The sequence below is a fragment of the Pecten maximus genome, chromosome 13 (genome assembly GCF_902652985.1).
Source record: "Pecten maximus chromosome 13, xPecMax1.1, whole genome shotgun sequence".
NCBI classification, from domain to species: domain Eukaryota; kingdom Metazoa; phylum Mollusca; class Bivalvia; order Pectinida; family Pectinidae; genus Pecten; species Pecten maximus.
Genome location: NC_047027.1, coordinates 8,967,647 through 8,993,179, shown reverse-complemented (window position 1 = coordinate 8,993,179; position 25,533 = coordinate 8,967,647). Strand labels below are relative to the sequence as shown.

The following is a 25,533-nucleotide window of genomic DNA, read 5'->3' as shown; positions in this document are numbered from 1 at the left end:
AACCCAAGGATCAATGACCCTGCATGCTTTCGTCTATTCTACATGACCTTTATCCTCCAACCTTGTGATTTCATCAATGTTCTATGACCTTTACAAAATGACCCTGTGACCTGTGACCCTACCTGCTGTACTGGCAGAGCTCTCCGATGGAGGGATTCTAGATGTTGAATTGTTCCTTTGGTTTCGTGCCTTATTTACAACCTCAACAAGGCGTGAAAACTTGGTGCCCATGGCGACAGGTATTAAAATTCCACGTCAGAACTCACAAAACTAGCTCTCAAGAATATTTCTTTCTCTTCTGCATTTAATGATTTTGTTTTGGGATTTTTCTATCCAAACAAAATATGCCTCTTATATCACACTTGTATCAGAATAAGGCCACTATTCACAGATTTTACACTACTAATGCCACTATGACACATTCACCACTGTAATATCATACTGACTGTCAATAATGCTTCTCAAACACATCAAAATGTCCATCCATTAAATATCCGATAGAAACTGAAGATACCAATTCCACAAAATGTCCTACATTCCAACATTTACTGCGAGGTATGTATCACCAATTAATGATGTACTGTAATATCCTTTGTAAGTACTGTAAAATTCATCCATAAAATCTCCTACAACTGCAGTATAGAATCCACTAGTGGTCCCATCAGCTTGGGATGTCACACCTAGCTCCAGTGCCGAGCCCCAGGTCACTCAGGCGAAACTACTCTGGCTGTTGAGTCGCTCAAGCAAGCCATGGTCGCTTTTGTGTTGTGAATAATCAGCAGTGGTATAGGCGAGGTCCCAGGTAGATTCCCTGGGTACTGATGCTGGCCAGAAATACAAACACTCAATACTATACATGGTAGTGCTAGTAGCTTTGTGTTCTTAGTGCCAAACCTCTCGTCACAAGCTGGGTCTTGTACGCACAAACTCTTTTATAACAGAGCAGTATCCCATGTAAAATTTACAAGATATATCAGAGATAAAAATCTAACACAAAAATCTATGGCATAGTTATGTGCAAGTTGGCACATGTTGTCAGTAAGAGATCAGAGCTGTCCTAAATTGTCATATTGTCAGTAAGAGACCAGAGCTGTCCTAAATAGTCATGTTGTCAGTAAGAGACTAGAGCTGTCCTAAATAGTTATGTTGTCAGTAAGAGACCAGAGCTGTCCTAAATAGTTATGTTGTCAGTAAGAGACCAGAGCTGTCCTAAATAGTTATGTTGTCTGTAAGAGACCAGAGCTGTCCTAAATAGTTATGTTGTCAGTAAGAGACCAGAGCTGTCCTAAATAGTTATGTTGTCTGTAAGAGACTAGAGCTGTCCTAAATAGTCATATTGTTAGTAAGAGACCAGAGCTGTCCTAAATAGTCATGTTGTCAGTAAGACACCAGAGCTGTCCTAAATAGTTATGTTGTCAGAAAGAGACTAGAGCTGTCCTAAATAGTCATGTTGTCAGTAAGAGACTAGAGCTGTCCTAAATAGTCATATTGTCAGTAAGAGATCAGAGCTGTCCTAAATAATCATGTTGTCAGTAAGAGATAAGAGCTGTCCTAAATAGTCATGTTGTCAGTAAGAGATTAGAGCTGTCCTAAATAGTTATGTTGTCAGTAAGAGATTAGAGCTGCCCTAAATAGTTATGTTGTCAGTAAGAGACTAGAGCTGTCCTAAATAGTCATGTTGTCAGTAAGAGACTAGAGCTGTCCTAAATAGTCATATTGTCAGTAAGAGATCAGAGCTGTCCTAAATAATCATGTTGTCAGTAAGAGATAAGAGCTGTCCTAAATAGTCATATTGTCAGTAAGAGACTAGAGCTGTCCTAAATAGTCATGTTGTCAGTAAGAGACTAGAGCTGTCCTAAATAGTCATATTGTCAGTAAGAGATCAGAGCTGTCCTAAATAATCATGTTGTCAGTAAGAGATAAGAGCTGTCCTAAATAGTTATGTTGTCAGTAAGACACCAGAGCTGTCCTAAATAGTCATGTTGTCAGTAAGAGACCAGAGCTGTCCTAAATAGTCATGTTGTCAGTAAGAGACTATAGAGCTGTCCTAAATAGTCATGTTGTCAGTAAGAGACTAGAGCTGTCCTAAATAGTCATGTTGTCAGTAAGAGACTAGAGCTGTCCTAAATAGTCATGTTGTCAGACAGAGATCAGAGCTGTCCTAAATAGTCATATTGTCAGTAAGAGACTAGAGCTGTCCTAAATAGTTATGTTGTCAGTAAGAGACCAGAGCTGTCCTAATAGTCATGTTGTCAGTAAGAGACTATAGAGCTGTCCTAAATAGTCATGTTGTCAGTAAGAGACCAGATCTGTCCTAAATAGTCATGTTGTCAGACAGAGATCAGAGCTGTCCTAAATAGTCATATTGTCAGTAAGAGACTAGAGCTGTCCTAAATAGTTATGTTGTCAGTAAGAGACCAGAGCTGTCCTAAATAGTCATGTTGTCAGTAAGAGACTAGAGCTGTCCTAAATAGTTATGTTGTCAGTAAGAGACTAGAGCTGTCCTCTAAATAGTCATGTTGTCAGAAAGAGACTTTAGAGCTGTCCTAAATAGTCATATTGTCAGTAAGAGACCAGAGCTGTCCTAAATAGTCATGTTGTCAGTAAGAGACCAGAGCTGTCCTAAATAGTTATGTTGTCAGTAAGAGACTATAGAGCTGTCCTAAATAGTCATATTGTCAGTAAGAGACCAGAGCTGTCCTAAATAGTTATGTTGTCAGTAAGAGACTATAGAGCTGTCCTAAATAGTTATGTTGTCAGTAAGAGACTATAGAGCTGTCCTAAATAGTCATATTGTCAGTAAGAGACTAGAGCTGTTCTAAATAATTATGTTGTCAGTAAGAGACTATAGAGCTGTCCTAAATAGTCATGTTGTCAGTAAGAGACCAGAGCTGTCCTAAATAGTCATGATTTAGAATATACAGGCGGTCAGAATAAACAGATGGTTCGGTAAGACATCTGGTTATAACATAATGTTTTCAGTACAGACAGATGGTTATCATTATGTCAGTATAGACAGGTGGTCAGTAAAGACTGATGGTCAGATAAGACAGGTGGTTGATAATAATCATATGTTGTCAGTATAGGCAGGTGGTCAGTATATATGTCAGTATAGGAAGGTGGTCAGCATAGACATGTCAGTATATGATAGACAGGTGGTCAGTATAGATTTGTCAGTATATACAGTTGGTCAGTATAGAAGTATAGATCATAGGCAGATGGTCAGACAGACATGTCAACATAGGCAGATGGTCAGACAGACATGTCAACATAGGCAGACAGTCAGACAGACATGTCAACATAGGCCGGTGGTCAGATAGACATGTCAACATAGGCAGATGGTCAGACAGACATGTCAACATAGGCAGACAGTCAGACAGACATGTCAACATAGGCAGATTGTCAGACAGACTTGTCAACATAGGCAGGTGGTCAGTTATAGATATCAGTATGTACAGGTGGTTAGACATGTTGTCAGTATAGACAGGTGTTCTGTACATGTTGTCAGTATAGATAGGTGTTCTGTACATGTTGTCTGTATAGACAGGTGTTCTGTACATGTTGTCGGTATAGACAGGTGTTCTGTACATGTTGTCAGTATAGACAGGTGTTCTGTACATGTTGTCAGTATAGACAGGTGTTCTGTAAATGTTGTCAGTATAGACAGGTGTTCTGTACATGGTGTCAGTATAGACAGGTATTATGTACATATTGTCAGTATAGAGAGGTGTTCTGTACATGTTGTCAGTATAGACAGGTGTTCTGTACATGTTGTCAGTATAGACAGGTGTTCTGTACATGTCAGTATAGACAGGTGTTCTGTACATGTCAGTATAGACAGGTGTTCTGTACATGTTGTCAGTATAGACAGTTGTTCTGTACATGTCAGTATAGACAGGTGTTCTGTACATGTCAGTATATACAGGTGTTCTGTACATGTTGTTTGTATAGACAGGTGTTCTGTACATGTCAGTATAAACAGGTGTTCTGTACATGTTGTCAGTATAGATAGGTGTTCTGTACATGTTGTCAGTATAGATAGGTGTTCTGTACATGTTGTCAGTATAGACAGGTGTTCTGTACATGTCAGTATAGACAGGTGTTCTGTACATGTCAGTATAGACAGGTCTTCTGTACATATTGTCAGTATAGACAGGTGTTCTGTACATGTTGTCAGTAAAGATAGGTGTTCTGTACATGTCAGTATAGACAGGTGTTCTGTACATGTCAGTATAGACAGGTGTTCTGTACATGTTGTCAGTATAGACTGGTGTTATGTACATGTTGTCGGTATAGACAGGTATTCTGTACATGTCAGTATAGACAAGTGTTCTGTACATGTTGTTGGTATAGACAGGTGTTCTGTACATGTTGTCAGTATAGACAGTGTTCTGTACATGTTGTCAGTATAGCCAGGTGTTCTGTACATGTTGTGAGTACAGACAGGTGTTCTGTACATGTCAGTATAGACAAGTGTTCTGTACATGTTGTTGGTATAGACAGGTATTATGTACATATTGTCAGTATAGAGAGGTGTTCTGTACATGTTGTCAGTATAGACAGGTGTTCTGTACATGTTGTCGGTATAGACAGGTGTTCTGTACATGTTGTCGGTATAGACAGGTGTTCTGTACATGTTGTCGGTATAGACAGGTGTTCTGTACATGTTGTCAGTATAGACAGGTGTTCTGTACATGTTGTCAGTAAAGAGAGGTGATCTGTTCATGTTGTCAGTAAAGACAGGTGTTCTGTACATGTTGTCAGTATAGACAGGTGTTCTGTACATGTTGTCAGTATAGACAGGTGTTCTGTACATGTTGTCAGTATAGACAGGTGTTCTGTACATGTTAGTATAGACAGGTGTTCTGTACATGTCAGTATAGACAGGTGTTCTGTACATGTTGTCAGTATAGACAGTTGTTCTGTACATGTCAGTATAGACAGGTGTTCTGTACATGTCAGTATAGACAGGTGTTCTGTACATGTTGTTGGTATAGACAGGTGTTCTGTACATGTTGTCAGTATAGACAGGTGTTCTGTACATGTCAGTATAGACAGGTGTTCTGTACATGTCAGTATAGACAGGTGTTCTGTACATATTGTCAGTATAGACAGGTGTTCTGTACATGTTGTCAGTAAAGATAGGTGTTGTGTACATGTTGTCAGTATAGACAGGTGTTCTGTACATGTCAGTATAGACAGGTGTTCTGTACATGTTGTCAGTATAGACTGGTGTTATGTACATGTTGTCGGTATAGACAGGTATTCTGTACATGTCAGTATAGACAAGTGTTCTGTACATGTTGTTGGTATAGACAGGTGTTCTGTACATGTTGTCAGTATAGACAGTGTTCTGTACATGTTGTCAGTATAGCCAGGTGTTCTGTACATGTTGTCAGTACAGACAGGTTTTCTGTACATGTCAGTATAGACAAGTGTTCTGTACATGTTGTTGGTATAGACAGGTGTTCTGTACATGTTGTCGGTATAGACAGGTATTCTGTACATGTTGTCAGTATAGACAGGTGTTCTGTACATGTTGTTGGTATAGACAGGTGTTCTGTACATGTTGTCAGTATAGACAGGTGTTCTGTACATGTTGTCAGTATAGACAGGTGTTCTGTACATGTCAGTATAGACAGGTGTTCTGTACATGTTGTCGGTATAGACAGGTATTCTGTACATGTCAGTATAGACAAGTGTTATGTTCATGTTGTTGGTATAGACAGGTGTTCTGTACATGTTGTCAGTATAGACAGGTGTTCTGTACATGTCAGTAAAGACAAGTGTTCTGTACATGTTGTTGGTATAGACAGGTGTTCTGTACATGTTGTTGGTATAGACAGGTGTTCTGTACATGTTGTCGGTATAGACAGGTATTCTGTACATGTTGTCAGTATAGACAGGTGTTCTGTACATGTTGTCAGTATAGACAGGTGTTCTGTACATGTTGTCAGTATAGACAGGTATTCTCTACATGTTGTCAGTATAGACAGGTGTTCTGTACATGTTGTCAGTATAGACAGGTGTTCTGTACATGTTGTAAGTATAGACAGGTGTTCTGTACATGTTGTCAGTGTATATAAATATGTGGTCAGTATTGATGGGTTGTGCGTTAGTGAATTTAGCTGACAGCTGTTATTACAAGCTTAACCCTCAGTCTAAACACTTTTCACTTGATAAGACAAATATTTAGTTGCATCAGCCTGTAATGTCACTATTGTAAACATTCCAATACTCACTAATGTATTATTGTGATACATCAGATTGCCATTTAGATCAGTGATGTTTACTACAACAGATGGACCCCTACCACTTCAGCAGGGACAATGAGTGAACAATAATATTTTTACTCTGATATTCATCCTAACACCAATCAGTAGAGCAACGTAATTAAACATCAGTTTAATGTATAAGAAACTATACAAGTAATTTGTTTTTTGGGTTAAATGTTGTTTTTTTTTTGTCAAACATTTTTGACTTGTCACTTTTGGTTATATTTTGCACTCAGCTTAATTCTTATCAAAGTGGAAGCATGGATCATTCATGTTACACAAACATATTAGTGTACAAAATATCTCATGAATTACGGATAGGAGTTCTCAGGCTGTGATTGTATTATGAGTATACAGTCTCCAGAGTGTGGTTCGCTTGTCTCCCTACTAAATACATGGAGCTATCCTTACAACCTAGAGAATAAATAAATCATCTGGGTTTTTTTTTATGTTAATAAAACAGCTCTAATCCCATGAGTTTCCACTTTGTTTATCTTTGAGCTGTAACATATAGAATATGACAAATTTATTGAGTCAGTTTAAAATCAATATGTGGCAGTAGCATCACTGTTGCACCTGGTCGAGTGATAATTCCCCGTCTGTTATGTCCTCTGGGATCAGAGAGTGGTGTTGAAGGAATAAGGAAATTTGTGTCCAAACTTGACAGGTGATTCCCAGCCGTGTCCTTGGGGATCAGAGTTTGTTGAAGTAGGGACTGGAACTTACAGCTACAGAGTTTGTTGAAGTAGGGACTGGAACTTACAGCTACAGAGTTTGTTGAAGTAGGGACTGGAACTTACAGCTACAGAGTTTGTTGAAGTAGGGACTGGAACTTACAGCTACAGAGTTTGTTGAAGTAGGGACTGGAACTTACAGCTACAGAGTTTGTTGAAGTAGGGATTGGAACTTACAGCCACAGAGTTTGTTGAAGTAGGGAGTGGAACATTCAGCCACAGAGTTTGTTGAAGTGGGGAGTGGAACTTACAGCCACAGAGTTTGTTAAAGTGGGGAGTGGAACTTACAGCCAAAGAGTTTGTTGAAGTAGGGACTGGAACTTACAGCTACAGAGTTTGTTGAAGTGGGGAGTGGAACTTACAGCCACAGAGTTTGTTGAAGTTGGACTGGAACTTACAGCCACAGAGTTTGTTGAAGTGGGGAGTGGAACTTACAGCCACAGAGTTTGTTGAAGTGGGGAGTGGAACTTACAGCCACAGAGTTTGTTGAAGTAGGACTGGAACTTACAGCTACAGAGTTTGTTGAAGTGGGGAGTGGAACTTACAGCCACAGAGTTTGTTGAAGAAGGGGCCAAACTCTAGGAACTCCTTGAATCCTGAAGACTACACAATGGACACTACACAGCGAGTTGTTCATCAGTTAGGTTGTAATTCCACAGGGCAGCCTACATTCTAAAGTTTACAAACAGACCAAATCATATTGTTAGCAGTTCTGGGTGGGGATGGACGACTTCTGTTTTCTGTTGTACATTTCTATGGGTACAGAGAATAAAAAACTGTAATCGTCACTTGATGATTTTTTTTTGTGTTGACTTAATTAAAATGTATCATGAATTCTTAACTGTAAGTTTTTCTGATCATCAATTGTACTGTACTCAGTATGTGTCAATCTCTATACCCGACCTGGTTTATACCCGACCTGGTTCCACACTGAACGCGAGGTCATTGTCTGTGATCCAGACTTTTAACATGCCAATACTTGCCAGCTTTTTACCTGTGTATGTGGTATGTTTTATTCATGTCTAACACATCCATCATCACCAATACAAATCTATTAGATGTGTCAGTCACTGAAACAGAAACTCAACACAGAACAGTCTCACATCCACTAACACAGTGTCCAAAACTCTCACACCTTAGAATCAATAACCAGTCATTCCTACAGCATTTTACTAATCATCTGTACAAAATTCCTAAAATCTTTTAACAGGAGTACAATTTAATATACCTTATTATTGATTTAAAAACATGCAGGCATTAAAGTATTTGCTGTTTTTATGAAAATGTCAACTTCCTTAAATGTACCTTTTTCAACTATTGATAGTTTATGTATAAAGTACAATAATATCTCTTCAACTTCGGGATATCACATCAAACATCTGCTTCAACTTCGGGATATTACATCAAACATCTGCTTTAACTTCGGGATATCACATCAAACATCTGCTTCAACTTCGGGATATTACATCAAACATCTGCTTCAACTTCGGGATATCACATCAAACATCTGCTTCAACTTCGGGATATCACATCAAACATCTGCTTCAACTTCGGGATATTACTGATTAAACTTATAAATATTAGCATGAATTCTGTTGAGAAAGAATTAAAGGAAGGAACAAGTTACAAATGAAATTTGTTTTCTAGCATCATCAACCTGATTCAGAAGTAAACGACAAAGAATGTTCAGCAGTGTTCGCAACTATTGACCAATTTTCCTAGAAGGAAGTGATTATTAAAAAAAAATAGTTAGAAAATTGTAAATCAATATTCGGAATTTGCTGCAATTTAGATTATTTCAATATTTGATGGAGGGTCGCAATTTCTGAAAATGCATGATTATCAATATTCTATGTGTTTCAGGCTTAAGTAAAGCTCTCTGTCTCTTTAAGACAAAGATAACAGACTTCAGTCTTTCAAAAGATTATACATTGGGTTCACTGTGGGAGACAGGGTTAGAAGTAGGGGTTTGGACAGGTGGATATAGCAGACTCAGGGTTGGAAATGGAGGCTTGGGCTGGGGGATAGGAGGGATGGGCTTTGGGATACGGGGCTTTGGGTCGGGGTTTAGGATGATAGCTTATCAAAAGACTTTAATTTCTTTAATATTATTATTCATTCACTGCAGATAAAACTGAAACATCAGTATTGCAAAGGAGTCATGAAAACCAAACACAAGTCGCATGATAAGGAAAGCCGATTTTTAACAGCCGAAAACATTATTTTTGTCTATTTTGCTCTAATCTTCCGACTTCTCCACCCTGATCATCATCACTAGGCTATTCATAATAATCAATACAGGAGCAGCAGTTTTTCTGTGTACCATCAGTCTTCAAGGCTACAAATTTTAATCCAATTAAAACTGAGGTTCAGGTTTATTGATTTTTGTACCATTTTCTAAATACATAATTATGGCAACAAATTCCTTTTGTACTGTATACGTACATGCATGTCTCTTAGTGCCAGTCAAACAGGTATTAGACAGGAATTACTAGTCTGGATCCCTTAGCAGATGAGACTTTGCCTGCTTTCTATCCATATAAGGACAATAAATGAAGAAAAGTAATTTTTAATCCCTTAATTATAGTGTTATATGAGAAATATTGTGTAACTCATAAGCCTCTATAAAGCAAAGACCTCTTGTAAAATGAACCTGTGTTAACTGGATACCTGTATAACCAGATCCTCAACAGGTAACTCCAGAGTATAATACCTGTGTTAACTGGATACCTGTATAACCAGACCATCAACAGGTAACTCCAGGGTATAATACCTGTGTTAACTGGATACCTGTATAACTAGACCCTCAACAGGTAACTCCAGGGTATAATACCTGTGTTAACTGGATACCTGTATAACCAGACCCTCAACAGGTAACTCCAGGGTATAATAATACCTGTGTTAACTGGATACCTGTATAACCAGACCCTCAACAGGTAACTCCAGGGTATAATACCTGTGTTAACTGGATACCTGTATAACTAGACCCTCAACAGGTAACTCCAGGGTATAATACCTGTGTTAACTGGATACCTGTATAACCAGACCCTCAACAGGTAACTCCAGGGTATAATACCTGTGTTAACTGGATACCTGTATAACCAGACCCTCAACAGGTAACTCCAGGGTATAATACCTGTGTTAACTGGATACCTGTATAACCAGACCCTCAACAGGTAACTCCAGGGTATAATAATACCTGTGTTAACTGGATACCTGTATAACTAGACCCTCAACAGGTAACTCCAGGGTATAATACCTGTGTTATCTGGATACCTGTATAACCAGACCCTCAACAGGTAACTCCAGGGTATAATACCTGTGTTAACAGGATACCTGTGTAACTAGACCCTCAACAGGTAACTCCAGGGTATAATACCTGTGTTATCTGGATATCTGTATAACCAGACCCTGAACAGGTAACTCCAAGGTATAATACCTGTGTTATCTGGATACCTGTATAACCAGACCCTCAAAAGGTAACTCCAGGGTATAATACCTGTGTTAACTGGATACCTGTATAACCAGATCCTCAACAGGTAACTCCAGGGTATAATACCTGTGTTAACTGGATACCTGTATAACCAGACCCTCAAAAGGTAACTCCAGGGTATAATACCTGTGTTAACTGGATACCTGTATAACTAGACCCTCAACAGGTAACTCCAGGGTATAATACCTGTGTTAACTGGATACCTGTATAACTAGACCCTCAACAGGTAACTCCAGGGTATAATACCTGTGTTAACTGGATACCTGTATAACCAGACCCTCAACAGGTAACTCCAGGGTATAATACCTGTGTTAACTGGATACCTGTATAACAAGACCCTCAACAGGTAACTCCAGAGTATAATACCTGTGTTAACTGGATACCTGTATAACCAGACCCTCAACAGGTAACTCCAGGGTATAATACCTGTGTTAACTGGATACCTGTATAACCAGACCCTCAACAGGTAACTCCAGGGTATAATACCTGTGTTAACTGGATACCTGTATAACCAGACCCTCAACAGGTAACTCCAGGGTATAATACCTGTGTTATCTGGATACCTGTATAACTAGACCCTCAACAGGTAACTCCAGAGTATAATACCTGTGTTAACTGGATACCTGTATAACCAGACCCTCAACAGGTAACTCCAGAGTATAATACCTATGTTAACTGGATACCTGTATAACTAGACCCTCAACAGGTAACTCCAGAGTATAATACCTGTGTTAACTGGATACCTGTATATACAGACCCTCAACAGGTAACTCCAGGGTATAATACCTGTGTTAACTGGATACCTGTATAACTAGACCCTCAACAGGTAACTCCAGGGTATAATACCTGTGTTAACTGGATACCTGTATAACCAGACCCTCAACAGGTAACTCCAGGGTATAATACCTGTGTTAACTGGATACCTGTATAACCAGACCCTCAACAGGTAACTCCAGGGTATAATACCTGTGTTAACTGGATACCTGTATAACCAGACCCTCAACAGGTAACTCCAGGGTATAATAATACCTGTGTTAACTGGATACCTGTATAACTAGACCCTCAACAGGTAACTCCAGGGTATAATACCTGTGTTATCTGGATACCTGTATAACCAGACCCTCAACAGGTAACTCCAGGGTATAATACCTGTGTTAACAGGATACCTGTGTAACTAGACCCTCAACAGGTAACTCCAGGGTATAATACCTGTGTTATCTGGATATCTGTATAACCAGACCCTGAACAGGTAACTCCAAGGTATAATACCTGTGTTATCTGGATACCTGTATAACCAGACCCTCAAAAGGTAACTCCAGGGTATAATACCTGTGTTAACTGGATACCTGTATAACCAGATCCTCAACAGGTAACTCCAGGGTATAATACCTGTGTTAACTGGATACCTGTATAACCAGACCCTCAAAAGGTAACTCCAGGGTATAATACCTGTGTTAACTGGATACCTGTATAACTAGACCCTCAACAGGTAACTCCAGGGTATAATACCTGTGTTAACTGGATACCTGTATAACTAGACCCTCAACAGGTAACTCCAGGGTATAATACCTGTGTTAACTGGATACCTGTATAACCAGACCCTCAACAGGTAACTCCAGGGTATAATACCTGTGTTAACTGGATACCTGTATAACAAGACCCTCAACAGGTAACTCCAGAGTATAATACCTGTGTTAACTGGATACCTGTATAACCAGACCCTCAACAGGTAACTCCAGGGTATAATACCTGTGTTAACTGGATACCTGTATAACCAGACCCTCAACAGGTAACTCCAGGGTATAATACCTGTGTTAACTGGATACCTGTATAACCAGACCCTCAACAGGTAACTCCAGGGTATAATACCTGTGTTATCTGGATACCTGTATAACTAGACCCTCAACAGGTAACTCCAGAGTATAATACCTGTGTTAACTGGATACCTGTATAACCAGACCCTCAACAGGTAACTCCAGAGTATAATACCTATGTTAACTGGATACCTGTATAACTAGACCCTCAACAGGTAACTCCAGAGTATAATACCTGTGTTAACTGGATACCTGTATATACAGACCCTCAACAGGTAACTCCAGGGTATAATACCTGTGTTAACTGGATACCTGTATAACCAGACCCTCAACAGGTAACTCCAGGGTATAATACCTGTGTTAACTGGATACCTGTATAACTAGACCCTCAACAGGTAACTCCAGAGTATAATACCTGTGTTAACTGGATACCTGTATAACTAGACCCTCAACAGGTAACTCCAGTGTATAATACCTGTGTTAACTGGATACCTGTATAACCAGACCCTCAACAGGTAACTCCAGGGTATAATACCTGTGTTAACTGGATACCTGTATAACCAGACCCTCAACAGGTAACTCCAGGGTATAATACCTGTGTTAACTGGATACCTGTATAACCAGACCCTCAACAGGTAACTCCAGAGTATAATACCTGTGTTAACTGGATACCTGTATAACCAGACCCTCAATAGGTAACTCCAGGGTATAATACCTGTGTTAACTGGATACCTGTATAACTAGACCCTCAACAGGTAACTCCAGGGTATAATACCTGTGTTAACTGGATACCTGTATAACTAGACCCTCAACAGGTAACTCCAGGGTATAATACCTGTGTTAACTGGATACCTGTATAACTAGACCCTCAACAGGTAACTCCAGGGTATAATACCTGTGTTAACTGGATACCTGTATAACCAGACCCTCAACAGGTAACTCAAGGGTATAATACCTGTGTTAACTGGATACCTGTATAACTAGACCCTCAACAGGTAACTCCAGGGTATAATACCTGTGTTAACTGGATACCTGTATAACCAGACCCTCAACAGGTAACTCCAGGGTATAATACCTGTGTTATCTGGATACCTGTATAACTAGACCCTCAACAGGTAACTCCAGAGTATAATACCTGTGTTAACTGGATACCTGTATAACCAGACCCTCAACAGGTAACTCCAGAGTATAATACCTATGTTAACTGGATACCTGTATAACTAGACCCTCAACAGGTAACTCCAGAGTATAATACCTGTGTTAACTGGATACCTGTATATACAGACCCTCAACAGGTAACTCCAGGGTATAATACCTGTGTTAACTGGATACCTGTATAACTAGACCCTCAACAGGTAACTCCAGGGTATAATACCTGTGTTAACTGGATACCTGTATAACTAGACCCTCAACAGGTAACTCCAGAGTATAATACCTGTGTTAACTGGATACCTGTATAACTAGACCCTCAACAGGTAACTCCAGGGTATAATACCTGTGTTAACTGGATACCTGTATAACCAGACCCTCAACAGGTAACTCCAGGGTATAATACCTGTGTTAACTGGATACCTGTATAACTAGACCCTCAACAGGTAACTCCAGGGTATAATAATACCTGTGTTAACTGGATACCTGTATAACCAGACCCTCAACAGGTATCTCCAGGGTAGAATACCTGTGTTAACTGGATACCTGTATAACCAGACCCTCAACAGGTAACTCAAGGGTAGAATACCTGTGTTAACTGGATACCTGTATAACCAGACCCTCAACAGGTAACTCAAGGGTATAATACCTGTGTTAACTGGATACCTGTATAACCAGACCCTCAACAGGTAACTCCAGGGTATAATACCTGTGTTAACTGGATACCTGTATAACCAGACCCTCAACAGGTAACTCCAGAGTATAATACCTGTGTTAACTGGATACCTGTATAACCAGACCCTCAACAGGTAACTCCAGGGTATAATACCTGTGTTAACTGGATACCTGTATAACCAGACCCTCAACAGGTAACTCCAGAGTATAATACCTATAATACCTGTGTTAACTGGATACCTGTATATACAGACCCTCAACAGGTAACTCCAGGGTATAATACCTGTGTTAACTGGATACCTGTATAACTAGACCCTCAACAGGTAACTCCAGGGTATAATACCTGTGTTAACTGGATACCTGTATAACTAGACCCTCAACAGGTAACTCCAGAGTATAATACCTGTGTTAACTGGATACCTGTATAACCAGACCCTCAACAGGTATCTCCAGGGTATAATACCTGTGTTAACTGGATACCTGTATAACTAGACCCTCAACAGGTAACTCCAGGGTATAATACCTGTGTTAACTGGATACCTGTATAACCAGACCCTCAACAGGTAACTCCAGGGTATAATACCTGTGTTAACTGGATACCTGTATAACTAGACCCTCAACAGGTAACTCCAGGGTATAATAATACCTGTGTTAACTGGATACCTGTATAACTAGACCCTCAACAGGTAACTCCAGAGTATAATACCTGTGTTAACTGGATACCTGTATAACCAGACCCTCAACAGGTAACTCCAGAGTATAATACCTGTGTTAACTGGATACCTGTATAACTAGACCCTCAACAGGTAACTCCAGGGTATAATACCTGTGTTAACTGGATACCTGTATAACTAGACCCTCAACAGGTAACTCCAGGGTATAATACATGTGTTATCTGGATACCTGTATAACCAGACCCTCAACAGGTAACTCCAGGGTATAATACCTGTGTTAACTGGATACCTGTATAACCAGACCCTCAACAGGTAACTCCAGGGTATAATACCTGTGTTAACTGGATACCTGTATAACCAGACCCTCAACAGGTAACTCCAGGGTATAATACCTGTGTTAACTGGATACCTGTATAACTAGACCCTCAACAGGTAACTCCAGGGTATAATACCTGTGTTAACTGGATACCTGTATAACCAGACCCTCAACAGGTAACTCCAGGGTATAATACCTGTGTTATCTGGATACCTGTATAACCAGACCCTCAACAGGTAACTCCAGAGTATAATACCTGTGTTAACTGGATACCTGTATAACCAGACCCTCAACAGGTAACTCCAGGGTATAATACCTGTGTTAACTGGATACCTGTATAACCAGACCCTCAACAGGTAACTCCAGGGTATAATACATGTGTTAACTGGATACCTGTATAACTAGACCCTCAACAGGTAACTCCAGGGTATAATAATACCTGTGTTAACTGGATACCTGTATAACTAGACCATCAACAGGTAACTCCAGGGTATAATACCTGTGTTAACTGGATACCTGTATAACTAGACCCTCAACAGGTAACTCCAGGGTATAATACCTGTGTTAACTGGATACCTGTATAACTAGACCCTCAACAGGTAACTCCAGGGTATAATAATACCTGTGTTAACTGGATACCTGTATAACCAGACCCTCAACAGGTATCTCCAGGGTAGAATACCTGTGTTAACTGGATACCTGTATAACCAGACCCTCAACAGGTAACTCAAGGGTAGAATACCTGTGTTAACTGGATACCTGTATAACCAGACCCTCAACAGGTAACTCAAGGGTATAATACCTGTGTTAACTGGATACCTGTATAACCAGACCCTCAACAGGTAACTCCAGGGTATAATACCTGTGTTAACTGGATACCTGTATAACCAGACCCTCAACAGGACAGGTAACTCCAGAGTATAATACCTGTGTTAACTGGATACCTGTATAACCAGACCCTCAACAGGTAACTCCAGGGTATAATACCTGTGTTAACTGGATACCTGTATAACCAGACCCTCAACAGGTAACTCCAGAGTATAATACCTATAATACCTGTGTTAACTGGATACCTGTATATACAGACCCTCAACAGGTAACTCCAGGGTATAATACCTGTGTTAACTGGATACCTGTATAACTAGACCCTCAACAGGTAACTCCAGGGTATAATACCTGTGTTAACTGGATACCTGTATAACTAGACCCTCAACAGGTAACTCCAGAGTATAATACCTGTGTTAACTGGATACCTGTATAACCAGACCCTCAACAGGTATCTCCAGGGTATAATACCTGTGTTAACTGGATACCTGTATAACTAGACCCTCAACAGGTAACTCCAGGGTATAATACCTGTGTTAACTGGATACCTGTATAACCAGACCCTCAACAGGTTGTCCAGGGTATAATGTCTAGGTAAACTGTACCTGTGTCATCTGAAAACTCATGAAAGCATTCATTCCTGCCGCGGTTTCCACCTCATTGTACAGCAAACATGCATAGACAATTAACATCAATGATTGGTACCCAGTCAGATCCACTACCAGTTATCTCCCCTCCCCACCATACAGGAGTAGACAATTAACATCAATGATTGGTATCCAGTCAGATCCACTACCAGTTATCTCCCCTCCCTACTGTACAGGAGCAGACAATTAACATCAATAATTGGTATCCGGTCAGAGTTGGCCTCAGAACCTCTCTTAGATCGAGTTATCCCCTCTCCCCATTTTACAGGTACAATTGACCATCAATGATTGGTACCCGGTCAGAGTACGCCTCAGAACCCCTCTTAGATTGAGTTATCCCCTCTCCACACTTTACAGGTACAATTAACCATCAATGATTGGTAACCGGTCAGAGTACGCCTCAGAACCACACTTCGATTGAGTTATCCCCTCTCCCCACTTTACAGGTACAATTAACCATCAATGATTTGGACCAGATCTCTGTGTACGCCTGATTGCCCGCCCTATAACACCATATGTCCCACTCCCACAGTAGTGCCAAATGACTAATTAATATTTCATTAGATTCTTTGTTAGGTGCAAGGCACAAAAAATCCAATTATGATCAGGTTCACTTGCTCATGCATTCAATGAGAATTTCTGTTCCACATTTATTCAGTCCTAGTAGGTGAAGTATAGTAGTTAAGATTTATGTGTGGACTGGTTTTCATATCATAATCTATCATTGTATAAATGTACATTTTGATCAAAGTCTGACAGTAAATATGTGACATCATTATATTATATAAGATATTCTGATTAATTAGATAATAGCTGTATGTGTATATTGCATGTTATAATGCTTGAAGCTATTTTGTATTTCAGTTGTGTTAATTCCATAATGAGTTACCTCCCTTCCTCTGTTGATTTTTAATTTTCAGTTCAAACTGATGTATAGATTTAATGTCTTAATTACATAGCATAATCTATTACTTTAGCCCCTGTCAGAATTTATAACGCTTAAATATCCAATCTAATTGAATGGTAACAACTCTGACAATAAAATTTCTTGAAATGAAATATGGGCTTATCCCTTTAATACAGAACACTGATGTGTGCAGCAATAACACAGATCCTGAAGGAATCACAGGGAATACCTTACTAATTACTTATTAATTCTCCCCCGCAGCCATGCAAATTCTGAGAAGTAAAGGCCACCTCTAGGTGTACAGTGGTTATAACACACCGGTATTTCATCTTTAAGTGTCCAGGGTTTGATTCCCTGACCGGACGTTAAAAGGTAGAGGGTCACCTGCAGACGTGGGTTTTCTCTTGGAATTCTGATTTCCTGCCACAGTAAGACCTCTTGTACACTTCAATCAGGGTCAACAGTGATTTATATAAGATGTCACTTGTGTCACATTGTTGTAAAATAAAGTTTACGGGCATGTTTTTCTCAACAATGTAACTGAACCATCAAAATTGAGGAAGAAATGCTTATATGCTGGGAAACTTCATTACCCAATCAACCATTGTCTAAAATTGACAAAGGTGGAAAACCTGTGAATACGTCATTATTACCACAACTAACTTTCTAATATCTCAGAATTCAGTTTGTGACATCATCAACTTTGGGGGATGGTTTTCTTGAAAATGAGTGAAAAAAACATCAGGACACAGCAGTATACTTTAATCGGCATTGAAAACTTGTTTACAATAGCATAAATACTATCAACCAATCAACAACTGATCAATAATCAGTAATTAATCTGAATTCAAACATCAGCTACACTCTAAACAAATCAATAACAAAATTCTTTGATTTCTGATATAAAATCAGCCCTTCTCTGTGATCTGTGAAGAATAAACCTATTGGAAAAGTTTTTTTTAATTATTCTTTAAAAAAATGAAAAGATTAAAAAGATACATTTCATTGTATTAAGCTTTTTGAAATATTATAATTTTAAAGAAAACTTAATACAAATAAAATATGATAATGTTACATACCTCATATGTATGAAAAGATGAAATATGAAAATATAAATAAATTATATATATTATTTTGTAATTAAATTACAAATTTGCATTACAATTGTGATAATTTAATATATATTATTAATGTTAGGATTTGCACACAATTTTATATTTTGTCAAGCAGACATTTATGTTTAGGTATCAATAAAGGCACATTAAAGTATTGTGGTAGATATATAATAGGGTCAATACGAATTTGGTATCATAATTAAGCTACAGATTTAAATATATTTTCCAATATTTGGAATCTATTTAAACTCTTGTTTTGTTTCTCACAAAACCAACAGCAATTAGATACTAGGTGCACATGTATACACACAAAGCAAAACAACTACAACCATTACCAGGGGAAGTAACTCCATCAAGCTTATTCACATAGCACACTCTGTCTCACATGGGTAATTATCTTGACAGTGTAACTACACATGTTTATAATTTACATTACTCAACATGTATTGTACTGATTTGTGTGAATATCACACAAACATGACAAAGCTAAGACATAGGATCATCACAGGATCATCACAGGATCATCACAGGTTTTAGTGAACACATTATTGTAATATATTTTAGGAAGAACAAATAATGGAAGAATATAAATTATGAATTTATCGTGCATCATGTGATCTGTTAAAGCATGAGTACAGAACATGTTATAGACCTCCTTTTGACAAACTTACACCTTAATAATTTCAGCTATTTCAGCTTCTGTTTCTGATGGACAAATATTTAGTCTAAGTTACCAAATATATTGTATAAATTAGCAAAAAAACTGAAGGATAAGAAACAATCATGTTAATTCACCTTCAGTATTTTGACATTATTTCACTTGCAAACAGCATTATCAAAATTACAGAAAAATAAAAATGACTAAGATAAAATTTCATTTAGTCTTAGGAAAGTATACACCACACAACAATTTGAACTTGATGTCAGACCAATGTTGCTATTCAGAAAATGAAAATGAAAATTGTGCTTTGACAAGGGAGATCACTCTATTTTAGAAGATACTAGTGTTGGATCATAATTAAATATCAAAAATCTTATTTAGTTGATCAATTATATCTAAGTAAATGTATTTAAACTACCTGTATAGATTTGTAGTTGAAGCCATTCTGGTAACTTGTTAATACAGCTGTTTTAGATATTAAGTACTGAAGTAACGATATAAACTTCAGAATTAACCTAGATATATAAAATACCTTGGCAACTGATATTATCCTGTTTTAGAATTAATATATATATATATATATGAAAGCATTTTAACATGAAACAGATGTTTGCTTATTATTCTAATAAAATCAAATATACAGTAGGTCCCTGTAATCAATACCAGATACCTGTAGCAGATGTAGTTGTAATTACTGTAAATGTTGCTATTTTCATGAAGGTCAACTCTTTTTAGTATTTTAAAGCATAGAAGATTATCTAAAATTCTTGAAAACTACACTAATAGAAAAAATAGATATCTGTTTCAAATCTAAAAAAATCATTTCAAACCTCATGTCAATTAAACATTAAGAAATTTCAATGAGGCAAGTAACAAGATAGTCACCTACACAGGTAAGTAACACATGGTCACCTACACAGGTAAGTAACACATGGTTACCTACACAGGTAAGTAACACAATAGTAACATACACAGGTAAGTAACACAATAGTTACCTACACAGGTAAGTAACACAATAGTTACCTACACAGGTAAGTAACACAATAGTTACCTACACAGGTAAGTAACACAATAGTTACCTACACAGGTAAGTAACACATGGTTACCTACACAGGTAACACAATAGTAACATACACAGGTAAGTTACACAATAGTTACCTACACAGGTAAGTAACACAATAGTTACCTACACAGGTAAGTAACACAATAGTTACCTACACAGTTAAGTTACACAATAGTTACCTACACAGGTAAGTAACACATGGTTACCTACACAGGTAAGTAACACAATAGTTACCTACACAGGTAAGTAACACAATAGTTACCTACACAGGTAAGTAACACAATAGTTACCTACACAGGTAAGTAACACAATAGTTACATACACAGGTAAGTAACACAATAGTTACATACACAGGTAAGTAACACAATAGTTACCTACACAGGTAAGTAACACATGGTTACCTACACAGGTAAGTAACACAATAGTAACATACACAGGTAAGTCATACAATAGTTACCTACACAGGTAAGTAACACATGGTTACCTACACAGGTAAGTAACACAATAGTTACATACACAGGTAAGTTACAAAATAGTTACCTACACAGGTAAGTTACACAATAGTTACCTACACAGGTAAGTTACACAATAGTTACCTACACAGGTAAGTTACACAATAGTTACCTACACAGGTAAGTTACACAATAGTTACCTACACAGTTAAGTTACACAATAGTTACCTACACAGGTAAGTAACACATGGTTACCTACACAGGTAAGTAACACAATAGTTACCTACACAGGTAAGTAACACAATAGTTACCTACACAGGTAAGTAACACAATAGTTACCTACACAGGTAAGTAACACAATAGTTACCTACACAGGTAAGTAACACATGGTTACCTACACAGGTAAGTAACACAATAGTTACCTACACAGGTAAGTAACACAATAATTACCTACACAGGTAAGTAACACAATAATTACCTACACAGGTAAGTAACACAACATTCACCTCCAGTACTTAGGTTATTAACAAAAACATAGCCTGTTCAGTAGCATGCTGCGATCACAGTGCTTTATGTCTGATTAATGTATAAATGGCAGATTGGGATCAACAGTACAAGACCTCCAGACAAAACATATCAAACGTTTGACAGCTTTTGTTTTATAGAAATAATTCAAAGAGAAGAAAATCATCCCAATTACTTTCTTTACTGAGGAATTCAACTCAGAATTACTAGCTCTGCTGTAGGGAGAAAGAATGACTTATTTACAGTAGACTGGGACGGTGCTGTAGTATAATTAAAGCTGGCTGGGAATATTAAGGGACTTGGATGAGTGCCACAGTCTACTACAACCTAACTAGATTGGTGTCTCTAAGTCATGTAATATATATCCACACCCTCACACTAAACACATAAATAAACACCTCAATATACCCTCCATTTCTAGTCGTTTACATGGCCATCTTGGTTGTTTTATTGATAAAACCTCTTATACTGTCTATGAACAGGGGGTCATTATGCATCAAGTGACCAGACTTGACTGTAATATTTACATATTCTTTAATCATACCAACAAAACAGGTCACACTTGAATCCTGTTAATATCAAATCACACATCTTGATCAACGATCTGTCCTGAAAGACTTAAGCTTGTTTTGGAAAAATATATCTTATAAAGAGAATATCATAAGCTAAAATAAGCTTGAACTACAGTTCTCAGTTAACCATTTTTTATTTTATATATACCTGATCTTTGGTAGAAAAAGGGAGTGCATCATTTAAAATTCAGATAATTTTCTGGGGTAAAATTCAGATAATTTTCTGGGGTAAGTAACTAAAATTATTATAATCTTTTAGTATTTAAAGCTATAAACATGCCTTAAAGAGTTAAAGGCCTTTCCTATGGACAGGTACAACAAACCTGTCTATAAATACCATCTCTTTATATAACAAAAACCTGTAGGTCTATTGATAAATATCTGATAATGTAATATAAGCCTCAATAAAAAATATGTTTCAGTTCCAAATGTAGCCTACACAATTCAGGGTGTATCTATTATGGCCACTTCTTTCCCATGCTCATGATATGGCCTCTATAGACAGGTTTGGTTGTATATGCTATGGCCTCTATACAGAGGTTTGGTTGTATATGCTATGACCTCTAACACACAGGTTTAGTTGTATGTGATATGGTCTCTATACACAGGTTTAGCTGTATGTGATATGACCTCTAACACATAAGTTCACCTGTTATTGGCCTCTAACACACAGGTTAAGCTGTTAAGCTGTGTGTGATGTGGTCTTTATGGACAGGTTTGGCTCTATGAGATGTGGCCTCTAACACACAGGTTTACCTGTATGTGATATGGCCTCTAACACATAGGTTTAGCTGTATGTGATATGACCTCTAACACACAGTTTACCTGTTATTGGCCTCTAACACACAGGTTAAGCTGTTAAGCTGTGTGTGATGTGGTCTTTATGGACAGGTTTGGCTCTATGAGATGTGGCCTCTACAGTCAGGTTTGGCTCTATATGACATGGCCTCTATTGACAGGTTTAGCTCTTTGTGAATTGACCTTTATAGTTTATACACCATTCTAGCTCAAACATCTGTGCCATGATACAAAGAGCACTACAGTACCATAATTTCTAATATAGGACTGTCATCAGATATGTCTGTATAAATGCTGACGTTTGTGTTTAGAATATATACAAATATAAATCATACCATTTGATGACTGACAAAAAATATAAATTATGTAAATGTCAAAAACATCACTTTCAAAACATCAATTTCACACAGCAATAATGCTACAGTTAAAAACAAACTTCCCAACATTTTCCCATTGTATGGGACGAATGCATTGTACAAATAACACACAGTGGTTTGCATTGAAACTGTCGGGATTTCAGCTTGAACCTATTGTATGACTATTTACGATTATTATTTTCACTATTCACATTTAATTTTCAATTTTTGCCAGTCTCTTCAAAACTGCAATACTGTAAACGTACTTATTTTAGCGCAATCAAATTTTAGCGCGTTTGCAGATTTTAGCCAGTTAGCGCAATGATGAATTAGCGCATCCACAGAACTTTCTATAGAAATAAAACGTACAAAAAATAATTAGCGCAATCATAATTTAGCGCAAGGCTTCCAGCGCGAAAAGCGCTAAAATAAAATTACCGCTAAAATATGTACGTTTACAGTAATCTTACTGGACAACTGGCTCTATAGTCACCCACCCAGATCTGTCTTAAAGTCTACCTACAGGTCCAGGAATTTGTTAAAAAGTTGGAGCATTGGATTCAAATTTGTTTTGGTGATTCCTGATTGAAACTTATGGTACTGTATGTGAAATGGGGATTAATTTACCCAAATCCAATCTCTCCCGACCTCAATCTCACCTTGGTCTCGTGATTGACACATTACTTTAAACTTAAGTTTTTGATCCATCATCTAATTATATACATATATTACTATCTTCTTGTAAAAGTACAAAAAATAAAGATTGCAATTCAGAAAAAAAATATATATACATATTATATATATATATATAATATATAATTTCTATTTTTCACTTAATCTTTCCTTAGGTTTCACAGATATTATAGATGTCATTTAGATAATAACTTAAAAATCAACTGATTACATTTCTTAACAATTTTTTCTATACTTCAGAGGACCTAACAGAATTTTATCATTTTACATAAACTCTGACACTGTAAAATCAAATTGAATACTGCACCAGAAATTCTATAGAACTGATGTCGAGGTCAGCTGCTGACCCTGCACCGGGAATTCTATGGAGCTTTTTGTCATATATGAATTCACTCCACACTCCAAGTTCTATCATTCCCCCAGTATTGATATGGTATAAAACTTTTGTGGAATGGAATTTTTACACTACTACACAGGAAATTGTGTACAATTAATTTAGAGGAAAACTTTTCTTGGATCAAAGGACCTTTGTATTAGATGGCATTAGAGAATACTACAGAGTACCCACGTTACAGTTTGGATAAATTTATTCTAATCAAGCATAAAGAAAAATGTGGAAGTTGAACTGTGATAAAAAAAAAGTACAAAGTAGACAACATTTGAACATCATAAAATTATGTTGTGTCTAATGTTTCAATGCCAGGGACCAATATATTAAGTTAGACTAGAAAAAGAGTTTCCATGTTTAAGACTGTGCAGGTTTGTGCCAAATAGATCACAATTTCAATGATAAGTTCTGAGTAAAATACCAGAAATAATAAATTAATTTAGAACTAATCCACACAGTAATAATCCGCTGCTGTCTGTCAATTCCTTGTTTGTGAAGTTAAATTCCATTTTTAAACAGTAAGGTAAGAACTCTTATTATGCATCAACAAAATATCTTTCCTTGTAAATATCAAAACTTTTTGAACCACTTTGACTGTCATCACTTCAAAATAGTGTATGTAATCCATTGAAAACAAACTGCTTCCATTGAATATTCACAATATGAAGTATGATTATTGTACATGAATGACTGGCTCTTATGGAGAACTGCTATACAAAGGCCACGCAAATAATGAAGACTTCTTTAAAAAAAACTAGCATTATGAAGTACAAGATTGTACACGAACACATGTCTCCAGTTAAGAAAAAGCACACACAGAATGATAGCATCCTTAGAATGTTAGTATCATGAAGTCGTTATTGTACAGGAATTGGCCTGCACATACACACGAAAATTAATTCCATCTACAAACAGTCGTTGTTATTATCATTACTATATAACCGTCACATTTTCTGTGAGTATCAGTATCGTCATCTAAAGCTACTCACTGAGACTCTTCCTTGTGAGAATGGTCACCATTAGCTAACGGCTTTTCTACCACAGCGTTAGTATTTCCATCCGTTGGGACCAGTTTGGTAAGGTCACTTACAGTCTGTTCAACCTTGCTGGGAGATTCCGCAACAACTTCCCCAACCTCTCCGTCAAGTTCAACTTCCTCATCCAAATTATTTTCCACTTCTCCACCACTTGATATAGAGTTGCACTCTGGGAATTCTTCCATTGGAACTCCCTCTCCATTTGGAATACCTTCTGACTTTGCTTCATTATTATCACATGGTGTATCAACACTCTGCATGTGTTGATGTTATCTGTACCATCAGCCTCTGGTGACTGAGGAACAGAAGACTCCACAGGAACATCTGGTGAGGCCAGAACTTCCTGTGATTCTGTTGGTACAGT

The 25,533-nt window shown here is 37.7% G+C and overlaps 1 protein-coding gene across 7 annotated transcripts in view; it reads right to left on the bottom strand.

Annotated features, from left to right (window-relative positions):
* Positions 1-25,533, bottom strand: part of LOC117341050 (titin-like) — a 111,022-nt gene that overhangs the window by 65,700 nt on the left and 19,789 nt on the right. The window contains exon 1 of one of the 7 annotated variants that reach the window (XM_033902868.1): positions 123-729. The exons of the other annotated variants lie outside the window; for them this stretch is intronic. Within the exon in view, the coding sequence (XP_033758759.1) occupies positions 123-231 (109 nt within the window). The 5' untranslated portion in view covers positions 232-729. Of the gene's footprint in view, positions 1-122; positions 730-25,533 lie in introns of those variants that run through there. 7 annotated transcript variants of the gene reach the window in all.